The 12902-nt window shown below is 41.1% G+C and overlaps 1 protein-coding gene across 1 annotated transcript in view; it reads left to right on the top strand.

Annotated features, from left to right (window-relative positions):
• The first annotated feature begins 221 nt into the window (after positions 1–221).
• Positions 222–12902, top strand: part of LOC128736431 (DNA-binding protein D-ETS-3) — a 194128-nt gene continuing 181447 nt past the window's right edge. The window contains exon 1 of the mRNA XM_053830913.1: positions 222–379. Coding sequence (XP_053686888.1) covers positions 222–379 — 158 coding nt within the window. The remainder of the gene's footprint in view (positions 380–12902) is intronic.

The following is a 12902-nucleotide window of genomic DNA, read 5'->3' as shown; positions in this document are numbered from 1 at the left end:
CAATTATTCGTCGTAGCACCGACAGATCCAGGAACACGTGTACCATAGGCCGGTGCCTCTTTCAACCGGTGCATCCGTCGACTAGTGCCTCCGTCATCCAGTGCGCCAGTCCTCTAGTGCCTACTTGGACCTGTGCATCCGTCATCTAGTGCATGCTGTGACCAGTGCTTCCGTAAACCAGTGCACACTTGGTCCCGTCTAGTGTATCTGCCATCTTATGCATGCCTCGTCATGCCGTGTATCAGCCATCTTGTGCACGCTTTGTCCAGTGCATCCATCATTCAGCGACCAGAGTAGTCATCGGCGGTGGCTACGACAGCCATTGTCTTGTTGGAGCAGCGTTCCGGAAGTATACCACCATCAATGCCCAAAACCGCAAGTAAATTAGTTAAGTCATAAACCGAAATGAGCTCAAAATGGTACCTTGTAGAATAAATTGTACAATGTTAAAGTTACAAGATAGTTAGTCATATCTGAGTGCAGCCTTGAAATTGATAGATTTTACACCTCGTTTACTGTTCGCTAGTCGGACTCATAAAAGGAGTCAACAAACCTCTATCTGTCTAGGTTCACAAATCGGGAATATTCAGAAGCGTCTGTGAGATTCATATTGTCGTGAGATTCCACTTCCTGTTGCTTCACCTTGATAGTTGTCAGCGAGTGACACGGGGACCTCCCTACTGAAGTAAGTATAGGTGTTTGATGCAGAGGGATTACATCAGACACCCCTGTATATATTTTTGACCTATCTCCCTACCAGGGATTTCCGCTGGCTAGCACGAGGTTACAAGATAGTACAGTGTGGCAGTCTGCGCTGGGCTGGATACGTGTCTAGAATGCCCGACGAAAGAGTAGCCAAAATTATTTTAAGCAGAGAATCAAGAAGAGGCCGTAGACTTCGGAGTAGACATCGCACTGATAGATGTGCGCTATCGAGGATGATGCACGTTCAGCTGGTGTTCGAGGGTTTGAAGAAACGTAGCCCAGGATTGAGTACTGGAGGATCATAATTCATTCGGAGCAGGATCGATAACGGCCCGCCGCCACTGAAGTAAACTAAGTATGGAGCTTAAGCCGACAGTTCGAAATTTATAAGTAGTCAAATAACTGCAGATGAAATACTAATTTTACTTTTAAATACTCAGAATTGAAGCTGGTAATATTTTCGGAGCTTGGAGCAACAGCTCAACTTAAATGATTTCATGAATCACGGGGCCCATTCGTGTTTCGTGAGTCGTAGAAAAAGTTCAATTGAAAGAGAAACTTTGGTTTAAAGTTCGGGGCCCCAACAGTCTCATTTGAAGCTGAATTTTCAATCATCAAATCGGTTGATTTCATGAATCATGGGCCCCAGCAATCGAACATTCGTGAGTCATAGAAAAAGTTTAATTGAAAGAGAAATTTTGGTTTAAAGTTCGGGGCCCCAACAGTCCCATTTGAAGCTGAATTTTTAATCATCAAATCGGTTGATTTCATAAATCATGGGGCCCCAGCAATCGAACATTCGTGAGTCGCTGAAAGAGTTTAACTGAAATAAAAATTCTGGAAAATCTCATTTTGTGTAACGACAAAAATTTTACTGGGGCCCACCGGGCATTTGCCCGGTTGCCCGGTGGGCCAGTCCGCCCCTGCTAATGACGGTTTAAGCCCACGACTTTGCTTTTTTTTATCGACTACCCGTGATGGGTCTTTGGCAATCTGTGGACGATTACACTAGTCATACTCAATTGTGGTCGCAAGTTGTTGCTGAGGAAAAGTTTGTTCATGCTCCTAGCGATGTAACGCTCATGCCAAATTTTCCATATAGGACTTTCTCAAGTAACTTTGCTCTTAGAGAAGAGTGGTTGTCAGGCTACGAGGAAAGGAAAAGTTCCGACTATGTGGTCTGTTATGCCGATGGTTCCTTGTACGAAGGTTGCGCGGGTGCTGATGTTTACTGCCGTGAGCTGTAATTTGAGAAATCCTGTTCGTTGGGTAGTTACTGCACCGTTCTTCAGGCTGAAATTTTTGCATTTTATGTGCGGAGCTCAGTTTACACTTCAGAAACAATTGATGGGCAAGATTATCTACTTTTGTTCTGATAGCCAGGCTGCTATAAAAGCACTTTGGGCAGCCAATTAAAAATCTAAAACAATGATCGACTGCGGATGATATTCCTAGATATCCTATTAGTTCATGACTGAATTAATTTTCTTTAGTGGGGTTAAATTTTATAAGATTTCTTGAGACGATACATCTCCGTGTCACGGTCTTCGTGGCATGTAGAAATAATGTCGATATGGTCATAATCATGCTTCTCAGGTGGCCTTGAGGCACAACACTGGTATAGGAAGATGGAAGCCGTATATTCGAATTTCGGCTAGTAGATAGATTGTTAGGCTCCATAAGATTCCGAGCAGAAAGTAATTACATCGGTTGGTACTTACATCATTTGTCATGGCCGGCATGGCCGATGGAAGTTTTGAAAGTTTAAAAATCAATGTATATTCAGATTTCAATTTCATAGGGTAGATGTACCAGTAATAGTGGGTGTACCAGTAATAGTGGAAACTCGAATCATTTCATAATTTTGGCGGATTTTAGAATAATTCCAACAGAATTTCAATTTTCTATTGTTAAATATATATTTGTCAACAGTTTTATCTAAGGTAGATGAAGTTAAACTTTAGCATATTGGTACAGAAATGATAAATATCTTTTGAACAGACCAATAAAGTGCAATTGGCTAAGATATTCGCAACAATTCATAGCATTTTATCAAGCCTACGCTGTTATCCACCTGCTTCCTGCTACTAAGGGCGGTAAACAAAATTCCTCTATTATAGGCAAATTTTCCACTATTACAGGAACATTACCACTGCTTTTGGAGCACAGACTAATGTCAGGAAAATCAATATTTTAAACATAATAACCAACAGAATCGTATAATTTTGGTATGTATTAAAAGCCAACATTATGGTGCATCATGGGCGTAGCGACGGGGGGGTTTGGGGGTTCAACCCCCCCCCCCCCCAGAAGAAAATTTGTTCTACACTTTCAAGCTTGAAATTTCACAACCATCAGTTTAGAGCCGGACCCGACAACGTCACATTCAATTGCAAATCGTCACTCGACAATGAAGCAATGAAGCTTCTTCAATCAGTGTCAGTAAAACGGGTTTCACTTCAGCATGACGATCGGTTTTAAAGTTTCATTTTCACTTTTCTATCAAATATTCAGTAGAAGTTCAGTAACTTTTAACGCAAATGAAGTGAATTTGCGTAACATTTCCTATATGTATGTCCACACATGTAATATTCAATTTTCGTGCTTGACTTTCAGTTGTCGTCAATTGGAACAGTCACCAACTTCAGCTAAAGCTTGCTTGAAACGTTCTGTTCAATAAATGAAACCAGTCGCTTCATGTATGATGCGAATTTGAGAGAAAGTCAGCTTCATTTATTTGTTTCGACTATGCCGGGTCCTAGTTTAGAGCATAAGAAAATTTACAGGGCTGGTTGTACGATCCTCGTCAGCAGCTTAGAGTCGGGATGGTTCGTGCTGTTTTAAGCTTCATTCAACTTGATTTTGGGTTACTCGTCGCTCATTTCGCAGGCGTTTCTGAACTTGTAGATTTTTTTCTTTTTAAAAAATAAAAAATGTCGGTTAGACTCGGTCAAGCCATATCGCACGTTGAGTCCCTCTGTTCTGGGTGACGGTGGGGTTGTTGAATATAACCGTTTTCCTTACGACGTATCCTGTTCACCGTAGCTTTCTGACTATTGCCAAAACCATTGGTAGTCTCCTCAAGTAGTGTCCTTTGATTCATGCACCTGCGTCACTCTTCACTTGCAGCTTGTACTCCGCCAAATATCGTGCGCAAGGGCGTGTATGTCCTCAGTGCGCATTGTTAAATCCCTAAAAACTATCGGTCTAGTAGGGGGTTTGTACATTGTCAGCTTCGTACGGCAGCTTATGCCTCTTGATCGTACCGTATTGCGGAGGGCAAAGTAGACTCGATATCCTGCTTGAATACGTCGCTGGATCTCCTCCTTTTGTGTTGCTGTCCGCGGTCACCAGCGATCCCACAAATCTACCACTTCTGGTTCGTCGTTGTCAACAATTACCGTCCGCGAAAAGCGCGAGTTGGTCTCGTTAGGACCTCTATCATGTATGTATTTTGTCTTCGACGCATTTATTCTATGCTCAATCCTCCTGGACTCTGCTTTCAGTCTAGCGCAAATGGTCTCCGCCGTGATAATGTTTCTGGCTTTAATATCAAAGCGCAAAGCCTGCGTTGTTTGCTACAATTACTGAAAATCAAACTTCTCGATTGGATATCTGCTTGTCGAATTACCCCCTCAAGAGCGATCTTGAAAAGCATGCAGGATAAGTTGTCAGCTTGTTCCGACCCAGGCCGCGTCTCGAAGGGACTCGATCCTATGGACTCTTACAGCCTCTCCCAGCCGAGATTCGAACACACAACATGCCTCGATGCCAACTTAAAAGCAAAATTTTAACATTTCTCTTATTTTATTTTAATTCGATTTTTTTGTCAAATGAATAGCTTTTAACTGAAAATAATTCTCCATTTCTTGAATAAACTGCATAAGTTTAGGCTATATTCGATTTTTTTTGTAACCCCCCCCCCCCCCCCCCCCCCCAAGATACTTTTCTGGCTACGCCCCTGTGGTGCATCATATTATCTTATAGTTCAATTGGAAACTGGTAAATTGAGCGTTCTAATTGCCTTTAAATACTATCCCCTGGCATAACTCCTCCATTACTGGAGCGTCTACTCTATGTGTAATTATTCTGCGAAGTGCGTTAAATGTCAGATTTAGGAAAACTATTTTTCATCTTTACGCTTGTGTACACAACTGGCATAGTTTCAACGAGATTTTTGATATGATATTGGTTACTTGTTTTAAAGGCTCGAGTTGTCCCAGTGGGTCACATATCCTGATTCATCATTACAATCCAGAATTAACCGCAATGCTTTTGTGAACGTTGCCTTGCTAAAAATGTACTTTGCCTTTAAATTAAATTTACGAATCCGTGAGGTTTCTTTTCCGAATGTAATCATCATGACTTCATATATTCTCTCAATAACGACTTCCCAATTTTTACCACATAGGTAGGTATTCCCCGATTTATTTTTGAAGAAATCTAGAACAAATCTAGATACCTATCTAGAACAAAATGGTTGATCATAAAAATTTTCCAGGAGTAATTTACATGCTTTAACGTTTGCATTAAAAAAATGGACTTTTTTCGGATGTTGATAAAAAAAACTAAGACAGCTAATTGAGTGTGATAAATTTTCCATGGAAGGTTATTATAGTAGTTTACTTGCAAAAAAATTCTACAGCTCTACAGCTCAAATTCTACAGTACAGAAGCGTGCGCGTTCAAAGAACGGTACCCCGCCGTATCGAAAACGGACATCGTGCGGCACTTTGTAGACGCCAAATACGCCCGTTTCGCCATCTACAACATCTTGGCATGAACAACAATCAGAGCATCGAAAGAAAGCCCGGTTCCGGACGGCCAACGGCCCTGAGCGACAAGAAGCTCTAAAGGGCGCTGAAGAGGATGACCGAGAGAAAAGTGGCTACATCGCTGTGTTTGCTTGGCCAAGAGGTCAGTGCAACCGGCCAAACAGTGAAAAAGTACCTGGCGAACATGGACATACATGTCAGGAAGCGGCAGTCCCGTCCACTGCACTGGTCTCGGAGCTGCAGGCAATGACACAGCGGCAGCGGCTGAATAAGATGGTCAAGACGATTTTCTCGGCGAATCCCGACGTGGCGGTGGTGATGAACGACGAGACCTATCTCACCCTGGATGGCCACGTCTAGCAGGGCATATCGTTTTTACTTCCTCCACGAAGGAAATGAGCTCCGAGATGAAGTTCGTTTCAAACATCAAGTTCCCCAAGAAGGTGCTGCTGTGGCTGACAATCAGCGAGAAGGGGAAGTCAAAGCCGCTCTTCTTTCGCTCCGGATTGGCCGTGGACGAGGAAAATTTATAATACGAAGTGCCTACCGGAAGTTGCGTCGTTCATCTATAAATACCATAAGGGCGAACACATAGTGTTTTGGCCATATGTGGCGTCGGCACACTACTCGCAGCGATCGTTGGAGGACATTGAGCCGCTGGTATCCAAGTCAGCAAGCCCACCCAACGTCCCCCAGCTGCTTCCCATCGAGAATTTCTGGGAAAACCTGAACCGTAAGATCTACTCCAATAGTTTTGTCGTGAAAACTGAGGAGGAAGTGAAAAATAAAACGAAGAAAGAACTCAAAAATCTGCCTACACGCATGTTTTCGTCCGCCATAGCGAATGTTCCGGTTGATTGCAGGAAGGCCGCTCGTAAAAGCGTAGAATTTTTTTGCAAGTAAGCTAATTTAATTACCTTTCCTGGGAAATTTACCAAACTCAATTAGCTCCTTAGTTTTTTTCATCACCATCCGAAAAAAAGTCCGTTTTTTTAATGCAAAAGTTATTTCAAGTTTGTATTGTATCTGAATAGAAAAAATATCTGGGTAGAGTTAGACGTTAGACACAGGAAATACAGAAAAGAGAAATTGGACTTACTACTTACCGCTTGTCCAGATAATTATTTTTACCTGGAAATCAGAACTTAAGGTTTTTTTGAGTGTACTTTCATGATAAAATAGTCATTAACTTGATCACATCAATTTTACGATGTTGCCCGTTAGAGGGTAACAATGATTTACTCATGTTCCTTTTTTAAATTTTTTCTCGCTACAGTTATAACTAGAGTGAAAAACTGAAAAGAATTCATTGATTTTTTTCACGTTCAAAAATTCACTGTCACACATCTTTCTTCCAGCTCAAGCGACAAGCCAACGCAAGCTCACTCTAGTTTTATCATTCTGATTCTCCATTCCAGCAATTCATCAAGGGCAAAGTTCCACTTAAAGCTTTCTCCGGGGGCAGCCACCTGTTTTAAAGGTTCCGCTGCCAGCAATATTGATGTCAACGGCGACAGCCCGAACGACCCACACTGAAAATGGACCGAGTTTTCCATACTACAAGTGGCACATAAACAAACCTACATCGTTGAAATATGTTCGAAAAAAAGTTGGCAGCTGCAAAAAAGGATTCACGAATAATTTATGCTTCTGTCGATGCAATGCAACGCTATGCAAGCGCTAGTGCTTTACCCATGGCCATAACACACCAAACCAGTGCCTCTGATAAGTGCAGGAACAAAAACATCTACGCAAGCGGGGTTTGGTGGCGGCGCTGGAGATCGGAACAGGAGGAGCGGTTACGCCAGATAGCAGAAATTTTCCAACAAAGTAATCCTTGCTGCTTCTCGTAAATGAGGTCTCCACTACCATCAGCGAAGGCTTTACTGTGTCAGGCATCATTGGTTAGAAAGGAGATCATCGTCACCATCCACACACACCAGCATGCGACTCGACGGGCTCGAATAGTAGGCGCAAAAGGACACGGTGCAGAACACATGTGCAGTTCCATAAGCCACGCCTTTATTATCATCCCCTTCGTCTCACTAACGAGCGGTAAGTTGCCGCTGTTTCTCACTCGCTCTCACGTTGCACTGCCAACCCTGCCTGGGGTAAGTGCGCCGTCGTTGATATCCTTTGAAGGAGAATTTTTCCAGCACAGGTCGATTCGAACAAATCAGCGCTGGTACCAGCAGCAACAACAACAGTAACCGCCATTCTGAAAAACCCCCAACAAGCGGATGATCCGCTCCTGGCATGGTTTGGGTCGGTTGTTGGCAGTCATTCCAAACGGATATCCACTTTACATCAGCCAAGGTCTTTCGCTCCGACGCTCCGGAATTTACCAATAACTGATTTTTGCCTTCGTTCGGTGCGTGCAGTGTGCGGTCTAGATATTTGTCTGTAGTTATTTCGAACGACCGAAGCCACAATCAGCAGGCTCAGTCCTGGAGTGTGTGGTCAAATCCAAATCTGTGGCCGTCTTTCTCGCTGGCCCTTCGAAGCTCGGAAGTAGGAAAAAAACGGTTGAATTCCGGCGCACGACGAAGACGAGACTCGTTCAGTCTCTGCTTGCCTTGCTGTTGCCGGCGCGGCCGGACGTGGAAATTATGTCAAAGTATCGACGTTCTGCAAGCGAGTAAATAAAAGTGCACTTTTTTGCCTAGTGGTTGCTTTATGCTAGAGAACTGGCTTTCTTCCGCCGCGGAATTCGCCACCACGTTTCAGAGTTCTGCCAGCCAAAGATACGGCGATAGCTTCCGGAACGGAGCTCGGTAGTGGCTCGGCAGTGGCTGTTGGCTTCGAACTGTATGGTGTATTTGTAGGTAGTTTTGCGGTGATTTGTCGATTGGTGAGACGCGATAACTTATCGATTATTAATAGACTTATGAATGCAGCAGCAAGTGGTTGTTGTTCTGTTGTTGTGGTTCGATCCTGAACGGCCCCCCTGGGCCGGCATAGTTGGAAACTGAAGAAGAAAGACCATTGCAAAGGGCGAACCAGATCTATTGTTTGAAGATAGTGTGTTCGATGAGAATTGTGCTCGGTATTTGGTTACAAGTTCAGAATAGAAAAGAATATAAAAGTTGGTTCGTAGATTAATTTGGAACGTTCGTAGTTATTACATTTAAAGATTCAAAAACTTAAAACGTACGAATGAACTCAATGGTATTTGTGTGATAAATCAGGAGTGTACTGTAATATTTCAACAGCGCTTGAAAGCTTCTAAAATAAGGTAAATTAATCATTAAAATTCTTTAATATATTTGAATCGATTTCCAGTCAAGTTCACAGTCGAGTCATTTCGATTGTTGTTAAATGCCAGGGGCAGAACAGGGCAACTAGGTTTTCATTATTGTTCATTTTACTGTTGTATTAATTTCTAAAAAGTGTTGCCAAATCAAAATATTTTGTGGTACGCGGAACCTGCCATAAGCAAGTTGAGTACCAGTAAAATCTTTCAGTGTCATTGATTCATAAAACCCTGAAGTTTGACATCCATATCGGTCGTGTCACAAACAAGCAATACATTTTTTTTACACTGAAGAAAAATACAAGCGGTCAAAAATATCAGTTTTTGACATACCCTTCGATAATCTGGAATATCTCCGGTGTTCTCTGGCATCCACAAGTCTCCGAGTATTTCAAAAAACAAGAAAAATTTCTCTGTCCAATGCAGCTGGTTGCATCTAAATATGTCTTTTTCGTAAAAAGTTATGATCATTTGAATTTGGTCAAAATTTTGGCTGTCCCGATCATTTTGTCTAACCCCTGTATGTCTAATTACAGAGTGAGTAATAATTACTGCCAGTAAAGTAAATGCGATTCTAGCTGTTACGGGGCACTATCCCTACTATGCAGATCGGTTCCTGTTTCATCAAATCCCTGGCATTCTAGTGTAAAATAAAGTTCTCTTTAAACAAATATTTTACGAGGTATTTGCCGAAAAACTGGTGAAACAGCAGGCGATTCACACGGTAACAATGGGTGCTAATTGTGTTCCGTAACGCTGGAATGTGTCAAATGGTAACAAAAATATGACTTTTATATAAATTATAATTTTGAGTGTATTTCGTGAAAGTACATCCATAGCATTTGCCTTAAAGTGGTTTTAAAACTTTCCTCCGTTGCTCTAATTAACAGTCGCAATCATTGTTAAACAGTGCTACAACTGGCGCACACGATATCTTGAGGTATTCAAACCAAAATCTACTCCAAACGTTGCTTGGAAGTATCCAAAGTCAAACCTTTGATACTCTCTACTTTGCCTAGTATGTAACCCCATCCATAGAGGTTGAGAGGATACAAATCAGGCGAAGAGCCTGGAAAATTGTCCTCACACCAAGTCTGTGTAGCTGGTGAGACGGTGCTGAATCTTGTTGAAAGCAGTACGGTACATCCTTGTATTGTTTTTCGACGATGGAAAGCAAACGGCTCTTCAAAACATTATCGATGTAATATTTAGTGTTGATTTTAACACCAGCTTGGGGGACACGAGAGCAATTTTAAGAAGGGGGTAAGAGGGTGGGCTCCAATACAAATGAAAAATAAATTTTCTCAAAACTCAAGAACTAATCAAGCAAATGGAACCAAATTTGGCATGTGGGGGTTTCAGAAGATAGGATTTTTTTCCATGGTGTACTGAGGTATGAGCAATTTTAAGAAGGGCGTAAGAGGGTGGGCTCCAATACAAATAATAAGGTACACCGGGGCAAGTGGGACCTAAAAAATGCATAGTTTGGGTTTATTCCACTGTGTTTTCTATACCTATGATTATTTCAAAATTTTTAGCACAGAAACTCTTCAGTGGTATCACTTCGAAGGATTAATTACGAAAAAGACCTATCAATTTACATGAAATAAATCTGGAGGAGAATTTTCAAAACTATGTCGATAGGTTCCCCTTGCCCAATTTACCGGGGAAAGTGTGACCTATATTCAAATTTGATTAAACAGCATAAAATAATAGTAAATTGTGTAAGTTAATATACAGCAATGTTAAAGCATTGCAAGAAGCAATCAAAACAATATTTGTACGAAGGGTTCATTCAAAAATAGCGTAACAAAATCAGATCACAACGGGCAACTTTATAATTTATTTAAAACACAGATCGTGAGCAATTACGCTGTAAAGCATTATTGTAATGAAATGTAGTTGAATATGTCATTGTATCCAATTCTTGCGAGACGTAATTTAGGATTAATCATTGTTTAATAGCTCGAAAATACGATTATGATCTGTTTGTTCTACCATGCCCAATTCGGTAGAGCTACTCATAAGAGATAGTTACGTTTTAACAACCACAACACTTTATTGTTTCGATTCCAGTTGCAGATTTGCTTAATTATATCAAATTTGACTTTCCAAATTCAATTAACATCGTTTAGGTGTAACCAAAATGTGACCAAACTGTTTGTTCCCGCACAAGCTGTGCATGTGGACTTCTTTTTTGGGGCCCCTTGGTTTAGTCTTTTTTGGTTTTATTTTAAAGCTTTACTGGTATAAATATTATGTAATTGAACTGAAAATGTTCGATAGTTCATCTAAAAAATGTATTAAGACAGGAAGTTTTGTGCTGAAACACTTTATTTTTAATAAGTCCCACTTGCTCCGGGTGCTTTGAAGTGCCGACCTTATTTCGACCCATTTTTTTAATGCCGTTTGTCAAATTAAAAAACTAGTTTTCGGGTGGAATTTGTTAATACACTCATTATGTTTACCTACTGTCAGAAAAACATGTACTTTTACGTAAAACCTGTGGCCAAAATATCAATTTTAAAAAGGTGTGTCAAACTTACAACGCAAATTGAAAATAACGCTCAAATTGAAAGTCCAATTTTGATGTTTGGAATGCTTATTATAAATAATCTATAATTTTAATACATGCGTTTGGGTTGTATCTTTCATTTCTAGAAAGGTTCGGTTGGAGAAAATGAGGTTGAGGAGAGTTATAAGCTCCGTTCCCACTTACCCCGTATTCCCACTTGCCCCGGGGTACCTTATACAAATTTCCTCATAACTCGAGAACTAATCAAGGAAAAGCAACCAAATTTGGCATGTGAGGGTTTTTTGAGGTAAGAATTTTTTCTATGGTGGACTGAAACCCCTTCCCCTTCTAAGAGGGGGGGCTCCCATACAAATGATATACAAATTTCCTCATAACTCGAGAACTAATCAAGCAAATGGAACCAAATTCGGCATGTGGGGGTTTTTGGAGGCATGAATTTGTTTTATAGTGGTTTGGGACCCCTCACCCATATGGTAGGAGGTCAAAGACTCTCATATGCCATATTTTCTGCTTTGTAACAAGCGGTAAGGTGTGAAAGAAACCTAAACCTTCTCGGAGCAAAAGACAGTGAATCGACGCCGTTAACTTACGTGCCCGTTGCCATTCATATCAAAAAAGACATTCGAATGGCACGTCATATTTGCAATGAACGTGTTTTGGCTTTAATGTTATTTGTACGCAATGGCTCTTTTAAGGGCCACAAGGGAGTTAAAGTAAGATTACTGAAACATGTCAAGCTACACATTATCATATTTAATACACTCAACCCCCGCTAATATGAAAAACAGCTCGTTCAGATTGGGCGAGTTCATTTTTAATCGGAATATTTGGTAACACTATTCATTTTCACATACGCGCAAGATGCGCACCCTATGAACTTGTTGTTTTAATTTGACGAAAACAAAAGTTTTGAAAACATTTCAAACATGCGCGAATTCTAAACGTTCGGTTTGTAAAAGACGAAATTGGCTCGGCAGTTTCGACTGAAGTGGTCTATTTTGAGTGCTGGAGAGAGTTAAGTTGCATATGAGCTATATTGCCGAAGCTCCTAAGCAAGAGGAAACGCATTAGGATTTTTTGCTTTTTTTTAAATTACCGGTCAAATTTAACGTCAATTGTGTGTTACGCTTGATCGGTTTTTAATGTGAGCGCATTCATTCCACCGGGGTCCAGATTAAAAATGTTCAGATTAAAGAAGGTCATACGCAACGCACTGCTTGATAGAGTCGGTAGGATCGTTACACTGGCCCCGTAATTTTCCTGTACTCTAAACAGCCGGCTGCGAAGTTTGTCGATAAAGAAGGGTAATGTCTAATGACGGTTTAAGCCCACGACTTTGCTTTGCTTTGCTTACCAACGCACTATGGGCAAAAACGAGAGAAAAACCGGACGCAATTAAGATACGGCCTGCAGGCTTATAAAATATAGGTGATCTTATGTCAAATTTTCCGGAGAATTGCATGGTGCCCACCCCTTTCCTGTTTTCCATCGCGAAGTACCCCATTTTGCACATTTTCCCCTATTTTTAAATTTTTCACCCTTATTGGATTATTCCAAGCAAGGTTTTGAGAAAACAAAAATTATTAGGTTTTTAACTTTTGTTTCCTCAAAGCCTTGTTTGGAACAGTCCAACA

The sequence above is a fragment of the Sabethes cyaneus genome, chromosome 2, assembly GCF_943734655.1.
Source record: "Sabethes cyaneus chromosome 2, idSabCyanKW18_F2, whole genome shotgun sequence".
NCBI lineage: Eukaryota > Metazoa > Arthropoda > Insecta > Diptera > Culicidae > Sabethes > Sabethes cyaneus.
This window is presented reverse-complemented; position numbering and strand designations above follow the sequence as displayed.